At 36.5% G+C, this 11,081-nt stretch overlaps 2 protein-coding genes across 2 annotated transcripts; one reads left to right on the plus strand and one right to left on the minus strand.

Annotated features, from left to right (window-relative positions):
- Positions 1 to 1,655: 1,655 nt before the first annotated feature.
- Positions 1,656 to 10,856, plus strand: LOC141904543 (uncharacterized). The gene is made up of 5 exons (XM_074793139.1): positions 1,656 to 1,994; positions 8,966 to 9,058; positions 9,139 to 9,251; positions 9,474 to 9,620; positions 9,917 to 10,856. The coding sequence occupies exons 3-5, from the start codon at positions 9,180 to 9,182 to the stop codon at positions 10,403 to 10,405; spliced, it is 708 nt and encodes a 235-aa protein (XP_074649240.1). The 5' UTR covers positions 1,656 to 1,994; positions 8,966 to 9,058; positions 9,139 to 9,179; the 3' UTR covers positions 10,406 to 10,856.
- LOC141903492 (uncharacterized) lies at positions 3,520 to 4,602 on the minus strand. Its single transcript, XM_074791613.1, has one exon. The coding sequence runs from the start codon at positions 4,600 to 4,602 to the stop codon at positions 3,520 to 3,522; it is 1,083 nt and encodes a 360-aa protein (XP_074647714.1).
- Positions 10,857 to 11,081: the final 225 nt, after the last annotated feature.

Raw genomic sequence — 11,081 nt, forward strand, 5'->3', positions numbered from 1 at the left:
CCGTATTTCCGTCAATATACCGTACACTTTATGGGCCAGACCAGAAACTGATCCGTTTATAACGGTAGAGATCCGTAAATAGACGTTTGTAAAACCGCTCCCAAACGGTGTAAAATCCTCAAATACTTGACCTGTAGAGAGTTCGTCCTTCCAGGGTTCGAACCGATATACTACTCCAGTTGCTGAAACCTGGCTCGCGTGACGGTGCTTGCCAACTACCACTGAACATGTATGCAGCAAGGGCAATCTCGTCTCAATCAAATCAGATACGAAAACATAAAAAAATGTAATATAATGGAAATATATTTTCCAGGTGTTTCTACCCATTGAATTATATACATAAGATCACATTTCTCAATTGCACAATATCTTAATATTTGCACTCATTACTTGTCTCAAAAGATATGGTAAAAAAATCCATCAATATTTGGCTGAGGAAAATATCATTTGATTACTATCCACGACTTTAATTATAGGTACATAATTATTTGATAGAGAAAAAAATGGCTCTTAACAAATTATTCTTTAAAACTATTATACATGGGATAAAATAAAGTAAAGCTTTGGCTACTTTGGTTTGAAACTTAGCACTAAAAAAAATCCAGCTTAAAGCATAATCAGCACCGACTGTCCATCTGTACTGTTTGATTCAACAACATCAAATTCATTTTTCAAAATGTAATTATTCAGAAACACTATATTTGATCAAAATGAAGCAGATTACTTTCCTTAATACATGTACACTGTATCAAGTTTTATGGTCTCATGTATGCCTTGAAAAATTAAGCAGATAACATAGAAAATATTCAAAGTATTTTAAGTACAACTCAATATAGATGCTAGATTGGGTAAATAACTTTTTACATAATGGCAAAATACTGATCCACAGCTAGATTTTCGTAGTAACTGAAAAATGTTTCGTAGTATTTAGAAATGTTCTTAATGTTGTTTCCGTATGCGTGGGGGTTACGTTAAAGCCGTCAGACAAGAACGTACTAGTAGTAAGAATTACGAAGTTCTTGTTCGATGCTTTCATCTACCAACGCCAACCATAAATCAGTCTATAAACAACAATTCTTTCTCGGTTCTTCTGCTGTGAGATCTGGCAAACATTCAGAAAATCTTTATATAAAACTTTTAAATAGTTGGAACCATATTTGGTTGGGTCGGAACAATGGAGTGTATTTATAATGAGGCTCGTGAAGGGATCACGCTGATACTTGATGATATTCCCGGCTACTTTCCGTAAAAGGAAAAACCGGAAGTTTAGGAAGATGTGGTTGTTTTGCTTATCCTGTATTAAAATAGAATTAGTTAAATTGTAGATAAAATAATTAGTATAAGTATTTCAAATAATTTAAGAATTGATAATCAATCACAATGTATTCCGAATCGTAGTTAATTATAATAATTAAAAAAGAAACAATGAATTTGTACTGTAATTAGAAAAGAAAACAAAGTTTTGAAAAGATATTTAATTTGAGTAATCTAGATGTTGTTTAAGAACAAATTGTTAATAACCGCTAATGTTTTAGAAAAATTAATTTGTGTTAAATGTTAAAACTAGCTATCTGAAGTTTCTGTTGTCTGTATGCGCTCGTTGGTAATTCACAGACAATAGCTGCTCTCTCAACAACGACTAACAAGGAGTGAGTAAATCACAACGCGTCATGACAGGAGGGTTGGAAGGAAAAAGTTAGTTTAGCAAATCAGTTTTGAAAATAATTTTAGATCAGCGAATCATTAAGGCCAAATTCTATATGACCAAAACAGTCATGACAGTAAGGTTGCTGCTCCTTGCCAAAAGTCGAGTGGGAGAGTCGGTATTTTAAGAATGCCGATTCTTTCTATAAAAGGGACCCGCATCTTGAGAGAGCAGTCAATCGGGAGAATCTGTACCTTAGTAAGACGAGTGTCGACAGCAGGACAGGAGAAGCTTCGGAACGATAGGGATTCATATGATAGGGATTAGGAAAATCATTCTCAGGTTCAAGGTAAATAAAATATATTATCTTCAATATTATCATCCGGTATTTCAGTTTATTCATTCGGATTTGTGCACGGACACGTTCTCTCGCCAGGGCCTTACTCAAGTATTTTAATAGATAACGATTAAAGAGAGGATTGTGACCGGTGTATCAATACCATGAATGAAATATATGATTGTATGATAGTTTAGAACCACCATTCTATAAACTTGATTGGTATTACATCTGTTGATGCCCAAGCTAGGCAGCCTTGGATTTAGTACATCCTCCTGGGTCGTATCGAACAATGAAACGCGTAATGAAATACTGGCTATTTGCACAGTTTCTTTTTACTTCTGGATAGTAGTTCAAACCGAAGTATCGGTACACGCATCCTCGCCTGCCAGGGGTCCTGTATCGCCCGCGAACTCGCTTCCACCCCCTGGACTCACGACGCGTGATTTCATTACTGGCGCTTTTCCACATGACGTCATGTATCAACTTGCGAAATAGTTCCTTGTTCGCCCAAAGTTCGCTGATTGGTCCATTTAACGGGAATTCCAACAGAAGCCTCATGTCATTTGTTATCGGTACAACCGGATTCTGGTCGGCCATTTATATACCAACGACTCGCGAGGTGACGTGAACCGTGATGATGTATTGCTAACTATCGATCTTTACTGTAACAGAGAAAATGCAAAAAGTACATGATCTTAAATTTAATTGCCACCCTGCGACAGTGATGGTCTTGGTGAAAGCATTGTCACTAACCCAAGGGCAGTTCTGGGTTAACTGCAAGATCCTGGGCATAGGTGTATAGGCCTACCTATTCTTCTTGTTCCCATTTTGACAGTGAACAATAGCAAAGGGACAATGTCCAAGGATCATGACATCAAAATGACACTGTCCAACCGACAGGCAAAGCCAAATTTGTATTATTCTTAGCTTCTTCGATAAGTTCATGGGCCGTTTTGGTATCAAACAAACACACACACATTGTACTTCAATGATTCCACTGCATCAAACAATAAATCATGGTTTAAAAAGCAATTTACCTGCTAAAAGTTTGCCGTCATCCTCAGTGGTACCCGCCATTTTGAAATTGTGGTGTGAAACGCGAAAAAAACCGTCAAATGACGATTTTAACACCGTGCTAAACGGACAACAACCGTCCATAGACGGTTCCATATCCGTCTCTAATTTTAGGTCGGGACGAAAAACGTTGTTCAACGGCATCACCGATTTTAAACGGTTTCATACGTCTATTCACGGATTGGACGGTTCCAAAACCGTATATTGACTGAAATTAAGTCGTATGAAAGGTACGACGTGGTCATTGCCGTATAATAGCGGAAATCGCCGTTAATTAACGACCTTCTCCGTTCTCAGACGTTTTTAAACCGCACCTTTACGGGAAAACGGGAATTTACCGTTTTGCTTTTGACAGTGAGAGTCGCGTTTAGAGCGATGCCGAGTATCGTGACGGATCCGTAACAAGGATATATGGATATTTTAGCGATACAATGTACATCTAGACGTGTTCGAAAGCGATTTAACCAAGCGTAGATTTAATGGACAGAATTTTTACAGCGAGTCTGAATTTGTTATTAGTGAAACAATACACGAAGAAATTTAAACAGGAATCGACGACGGTCAGAACGATAGCTAATTTCCGATATATCAGATACGATGCTTCGGAATTTAAACCTGGAAAATGAATTTTGATTTCAAACTTGTTGTAATACCCCATTTTTTCGATGAAAATTGATGATTCACAAATAATGTATGAAGCGACTAACGCTAACGACATTCGTAAAACTCGCAGCTCTAAACTACTGGCAGCGCTCTTATTCAACTTCTTCCCGCTCGATAATTTGATAATTATCAAACTGATTACCAAAATAATGTTTAAAACAATTAATGAACACATGGGCACAACAATACTGGATATCGTTCCTTCCCAGCCTTCTGCAAAGTCATTCCATCTACCGATTAATGCAGAATTGATGAGATTAGACCCGCGAACAAGTGTCACGCCTGGTCCCCCTTCTATGCAACCTACTGGTTCAAGCCCCCGTTCCGGTACCAAATGCGGTAAATAAACGAGAACGCCGTATGCGGTAATCAAAAATATCAGAGAATTCACCACTTTTCGAGTCCAGAATAATCGTGATTTCAACGGGAAAATTGTTACGACGAGTCTTTCTAAACTGATAAGAATCACGCACCAATTTCGAATTTGTTGAAACATGCGATACGGGCCTAAAGCGACTTGTATGAATTCCCAACCGTAATACCAGTCATCAATGCGAAAAAGAACCTCTCCTAAATGTATATAGATGTGCAGTGTACGTAGAGGGTACATGGTGAATACACTTAGACTGTAAGATAAATCAAAAATAGCTAAAACTTGTATCAGATAGTACGCTTCATTGTTCATTTTCTTTAACACTAAAATTGTGACGACGTTCAGAGCGATGCCGAGTATCGTGACGGGTCCGTAACAGAAAATGTACATGTAAACACTGAATTGTAGGTTCCATTTGAACGGTCTGTTTTTCACAGTCCACGCGCACCAATCACCGGGAGTTGTCACAGTCGGTTCGAAAGTCGTTGAAATATTCTTCAAATCCATCTTCCATTACCTGGTCATATCAGAACCCAGACAAAAGTGTGCCCAGTCTGCTCGATCATGTCGTGCAGAGATTCTTCATTCTGGCTTCAACAGTTTATCAAAAGTTAAAAATATCCGTATATTTTCTAATCTACTTCCCCTGCTGCTGCCCAGGATAGAAATTATTCTCACAGTTTGTCTTCACAGTTCTATGGTCTATTACGCGACAGTTAGAATGTTTACAGAATAAAAGAAATATTCTATGAATTAAGTTAAGACCTGAATACAACTGAAAATTCATATACATGTATTTTGACGAAATGGCTAAATTGGACACAATCCATGCATGTTGAGAGTTTAAATTCCACGGTATCCATTCACTCTAAATTCACTCCGAAAAGGGAGAATGGTGAGATCATAATTTGATTTTCTATCTCACCTATATCCCTTGTAGTAAAATTCACTTTTGCCATCAGGGGAAGATCCAGGGTCTAATTCAAGTTATGTCGCCAAAGAAAGATGTTATATGGAAATACTTGTTGTTCATCCTTCGGGGTCGAATGTGACTTTTGTGATCGTTTTGTGACTTCTCAGGTGGTTGCCAATTTTGGCTCTAAACTGCCGCGAATGGTGACAGGACGATAGACAAAAAGTTAACCCTATGTTAACCTAGGTTTCGAATTTGCAACAACATTTTTGGGGTCGGTTGGTACTCTTATTATTAATATTTGTCCATTATTAACCAATGTTGTAGAATCTGTTATAAACCCCCTATTACATGATGATGTTAGATATGATTTCTTAGATCATGGGCTGACCATATCGGGATTTACCAGAGGGGTAGACTATGCCCAGGTGGTTACGCCTGAAATGGTTGTTCAAAATGCTATGTTTAAAGACTAAATCACAATATTTTGTAAGTTTTTATTAGAAGAAACTATGTTCTTTAAAATCAGAAGAATAAATCTGAAAACATTTTCTTGTTAGGCTTATGGAAACTTTTCTTATTTTACCAATGTTGCGAATTTGCAACATTTTTAAAAACTAGGTCAAACAGAGGCAGCAATTTAAATAACTATAATTATGGACTATTAGTATCTTAACACGTTCAGAAAATGAATTGAGCAATTTTTTGCCCACTAGGAATGTGCTTGGTTAACGAAGGGTTAACATGTCAAAACTAAACGTAAGGATTTACGAATACGTATCTTTGTTTTAATTGGGGAAATGTTATCATGGTAAAAGTAATTGAAAGTGAAAAAAAATTATTCCACAAAAACCGGATGTATTCATCACGCATGTTAAATGATATACAGTCAACCCTCGATATACCCACGAGCAATCATCTCAAGATGCAGACCAGTATGAATTGTCTAATACATATACGACTGTTACTATAACCAGTGTTAATGAATAACGTTTAATCGAATTGAAAAGAATTAAATATACATGTATGATTACTTGAAATATGATGTAAATACCTCCAGTCCCCCACCTGACTCCAGTGGGTGTAATGTAGTTGTTATGGAGCTTTCCTTTTGTAAAATAAAGTTTATATATATAAAAAAGAACGATTTTGGCGGTGTTGAGAATATGACATTATATCGGGGTTTCTTCTTCAGATTTCAAGTCAAATGTTCCGTACACCGAGAAAACCTGGCGTTAGGTGGGAATGGGTATATGGGAGGGCAGAATGGGAGGGGTTGATTGTATGAATTCGACCAACGTGAAAATGTAAGACGAAGAGTTCCAGAACGTGTATGCAGTTTTATTTCACTTATCACCATTCAGAGAGCTGTATCGGAATTCATCGTGGATTTCCAAGGATTGAGAGTTCTGAAATGTGATTTCAATTATGTATGCCTAGAAAAAGGAATGTAGGTAAAAATGTCCCGGGAAAAAGAATTCATTGAGTGAGTGACCATGAGAATTGAGGCGTAAAATGTTGGCATTAATTAATTTTGCCTATTGAGAACATGTGACCTCATTACATTATACGTCAAATTTAAGAAGATTTTACAATTAAATTGAATGCGCAGTTGCTAAATTACATATCATTAATGGAGAAAATTATGAAAAGTTATAAAGTAAACGCACCAGTTACTTTAATTAATATGTCAAATTTACGAAGATCAAAATTTATGAGGGGGTATACCCGCCCCGTAAACCAGTCGCTCTCACTACTGGGTGAACAAATTGCAAAAATATTTACTGTTATAGATCGAGGAATTGAGGGGCATGTTGTGACATTGCTTGATGAGAAAGGTCAATAGGGATTTATTAGGCTGACATTTAAGGAGCTGCGCATAATTTTCCAACCCATCGAAGAGGGTATTTTGTTAGTTTTACAAATTTTCACTCTAACAATGAATTCTTGCTTGGGAACTATATTTAATCTAGATACATTCATTTTACGCAATAGATTTTCGTAAATCTGAATTCATTGTGTCAAATTTCTGAAAATTGATCTTTCATTTGCTGCAGACGATGAAATCATTCATACAGATGAATACTAATGATATAGACTTCATTCACTACACAAGAGCTAGTGCACTCTCGTGATCCTCATTTATCATGAATTCTACTCAGATGCAGATCGGTCGAACTTATAGCAGTTATATCGTTCTCATGTCTGTGGTGAACAAGTCTGGAATCTACCGCACTGTGTCATTGGTCATATTGCCCGTTTTTTCCTCTTTGGCGCATTTGGAAATTCAGCTACTTTTCTGATCATGACAAGGCTCAGATTCCGCAGTTTATCATACGCTAACTATCTCATCGTTTTATCAGCCAGTGATTTGTTTGGCTGTATTAATCTAGCATTTATGCCTGTTTTACAGTATTTTCTCGTGCAAATAAGCATCGGTCCAATATTCATAATGCATTCGCGGGTAAGTTGTAAAATCTATGAATTTATGATGCTACTTGGCGGTTGCAACAGTTCGTGGTTGATAGTAGCTATATCTCTGGAACGTGCGGCAGTTGTGCTCTTCCCGTTCACATCCCGTTTGATATGTACACCTAGATTCGCAAGAATCGCTATATCGATAATTATTGCAGTGAATGCGCTAGTCCTTAATATCCTGCCTACTTTGTCGATCCACTTTTTGGACCAGTTTGTTGGATGTTACTATGAATTATTAGATCAAACGACAAATTTCACAATAGCTAGCACCTATGTTAATATTATACCTTTCACTTTGATTGCAATATCAAATTCTGCTATAATCATCCAGTTATTTAGGGGACCAAGAGGGATTTCGTCTGACCAGAAAACTGCAAAATCAAAACGTACAACAAAAATGCTTGTTACAGTTTCACTAGCATTTGCAATATGTACACTCCCATCCACAATTACTTCATTCTTACCAATCTCAACTATAGAGATGAATTTTCTTCACGATATTTTCACTCAGTTTCTAATCTGTAACTTTGTCATAAATTTCTACATTTATCTGTTACTTGGACGAGGAATTCGTGAATATTTCTTAGAAAAAATTTGCTGTAGGAATTCGGATAAATAACAATTGATTTCCAGTTAACCATCACCTACTGGTTGCATACCTTTCAGTAAAATTACACAAATTCCCGAGACCTCAATAATCAGAAAAATATTCAATGCCCCCGGTGAAGGTGTCAAGAAAGAAATGACCACGAAATTCACGCCAATCATAGAACATGTCACGAGCTACAATTTTGCAATTGATTTGATTACAGAATATGCCAAATACAATATGAAAATACCATAGAAATATGACGCAATAAATCTATGAAAATACTTAGTGATTCGGCTGTTGAACACCAACCGCCCTCCCTCCCCCGTCACAAGCTACAAATTTTCCAATACACTGGTTACAAAGTATGCCTGTGAACCAATACAATGTTTACGATTACGATTACGATTTATTTACACTCCAACCATTTCCATGGTATATGGAGGAAAACTATTACACATGTATATACAAATATTTACAAAACAACACTGAAGTGATTAAAATTTAGAGAATGAAAACGTAACAAAATATATATACATCAACTATTTACAATACTATATATACAATTATATACATCAACTATTTACAATACTATATATACTATTGGAGGGATCTATATACATCTAAGCCGGTCTTAATGAATTTAGCTAAGTTGACCGTTGGGTTTTTCAGAATATCAAGGGTATTAAAGGTATTCAAATTCAAAAAGTTTTTGCGTTGTTTGTTAAGTAAGGTACAGTCAAACAGAAAATGGGATTCTTTGGTCCATTTTCTTTGATTTGCATAGAAGCATTTGCAACTCGTGACTTTCTCTAATTGAAAAGCTACAGATCATTACTGTGAAGTCTCTCTGCATCTTCTGTAATATATCTCAACTTGATAATTTTCAGGCGAAACAGTGTACGGCCGCGTACTATGGGATCCGCAGCAAGATCTGAATTCTGCCTATAGATTGACTATAGAAAAAGTTTTTCTATGCACCGGTGGGTAGCGGAATATCGATTCAGAACTTATCAATGTTTGCTCTCAATAAAAGATGTATGTGCTGGTATTTCAATTTTAGGTCGGGAAGGCTACACTCCGATTTATGACCCAACCGGTGAAATGTTTGGTCAGGGGGCACAATACGGCTGCATTCAACCCACATCCAAACTCAGACATCGCTTTCTTATCTTGGTAATTACTAATAGTCATAATAGTCATAGATACCTTATATGGGGATAATTGATCCAAGCTATTTTTGAGTAATGCATTCAGAGACACAGCAACCCAGGGGAATAGACAAAACTAGCAACAAGGCAGCCGTATATATGGAACAAATATGTTTCCCCGGCCAATAGTACAAAATTTGTTTAAGAATGAAAGTCATTCAAAGTTTTTTCATTTTTTTTGTTGTAGGATAGAGGAAGCCCGCACGTCATCGACGAGGTGTTTAACAATGTTCCGTTTAAGGCTAAATTCGGAGGAAATGTTGAAAAGTTACGATCCATTGAAGCGGTTCCAGGGATGGATGGATTTGTATTCAGTATTGATCCGTTATATAAAGTAATTATCGGTCATTGTTGAATATTTTAACAGAACGATTTTTAAGAATTTATTTTTTTCCGTGGTCCAAATCAATACAGATCAAAGTTATTCATCCATGTACATTCATTCATCTTAAAAAAGAAACACTAAGAAACTATATTTTACATGCTAAGAAACATTTTATCTGGTTTTCATCCCCGAATTCATTTTTTTGTGGCAAAATTTAGATTCTATCTACCGGTACATTTAGTTAGATTTCATCGAGACCATCTTAACCATCTTAATTACCAGGATTTACTGTTTTCTAAATGCAGGCAAGTTCGGGACAGCGATGGCATCTTCAAGTCATCTATCTTATCACTTCTGCTGATAAACTCACGCGATACAAACGAGATACCGCCATCATACCAACAACGGAGATTAAAAACTCAACGAGACTGAAAAGTCGCGAGTCGACTGAAATTTTGGAAGAGATCGATTCGTCAATTCCGTATACTACTAGCAGCCTGAACCGTAAAGGGACAAATATGAAAGTATTGAATCTCAGACAATCTCAAAATAAACACCGCGATGAAAAAAATCGCGAAACGTTTTCGTCAACAATCGTTATACCTCAACGGATTTTATTACCGTTAGCAATTTGTGCTTGTTTGATATTGTTGATTTTAGCGGTTTGCACCGCCGTGATTTTTGTCGCGCGAAATAGGATTAATTCTGATCGTCGACGAACTTTGCCGGTTGTCGGAACAGCAGAAGCAGCAGATGATGATGAACCGGTAGAAGATGGAAATCCGTTGTCATGACAATGGTGAAAAACCCGCTTTTCGAGATAAAGTTACGTTGGAAACTATGGAATTTTATGAATGATTTATGATGTTTTAAGTGAATTAGATTTTTTAGGTACTGAATGGGTATGTATTTATCTCCGCTTGAACTTGATACCGACCTTGGAGTAATCAGTCTCCAAGTTGACCAACTGTAGTAAATCACTCAATTTGTTCATTTGATACCTTCTATTTCGCCGACAATCAACTCCTTGGTCAAGTTGTAATGTTTTATCAGTTATCCAAATTCATTTATCAGTTGACCAAATGAATGCCTGGTGTATAAGATTTTGCGGTATGAGTGTGTAATTGATTTTGCCCCCAAAATCTGATTGCTCTATTGCTTTACGGGTGGTTTCAAACCATATGAGAACAATTTGTCTGGTTGTAACAAAAGATGTAACGTCGTTAAGCAATTAATATATTTTTTGCAAAGCTTCAAATTTGTTTCTTCATAAAACGAGATGTTTGGTATGTTATTTGTGTATGTCTATGTTTATGTGCTGCCAGTTTCGATGTGACGATTAAAATTGTCATTTTATTGTAGAGAATGTTTATGTATAAAGTATTGCATGTACAAACGGTCAGTATTATTAAAGAATTATTATCAGGGAATTGATTTGATTATCTTTCGTTTTTCCTATACGCTCTGGGA

The sequence above is a fragment of the Tubulanus polymorphus genome, chromosome 4 (assembly GCF_964204645.1).
Source record: "Tubulanus polymorphus chromosome 4, tnTubPoly1.2, whole genome shotgun sequence".
Classification (NCBI taxonomy): Eukaryota; Metazoa; Nemertea; class Palaeonemertea; order Tubulaniformes; family Tubulanidae; genus Tubulanus; species Tubulanus polymorphus.

Excerpts from the sequence above, each read along its gene's own strand:
- LOC141904543 (XM_074793139.1), top strand. The coding sequence starts at position 9,180 with ATGTTTGGTCAGGGGGCACAATACGGCTGCATTCAACCCACATCCAAA. Across the intron at positions 9,252-9,473 it reads GACATCGCTTTCTTATCTTG|GATAGAGGAAGCCCGCACGT; the intron begins GTAATTACTAAT and ends TTTTTGTTGTAG. Across the intron at positions 9,621-9,916 it reads GTATTGATCCGTTATATAAA|GCAAGTTCGGGACAGCGATG; the intron begins GTAATTATCGGT and ends TTCTAAATGCAG.
- LOC141903492 (XM_074791613.1), bottom strand. The coding sequence starts at position 4,602 with ATGGATTTGAAGAATATTTCAACGACTTTCGAACCGACTGTGACAACT.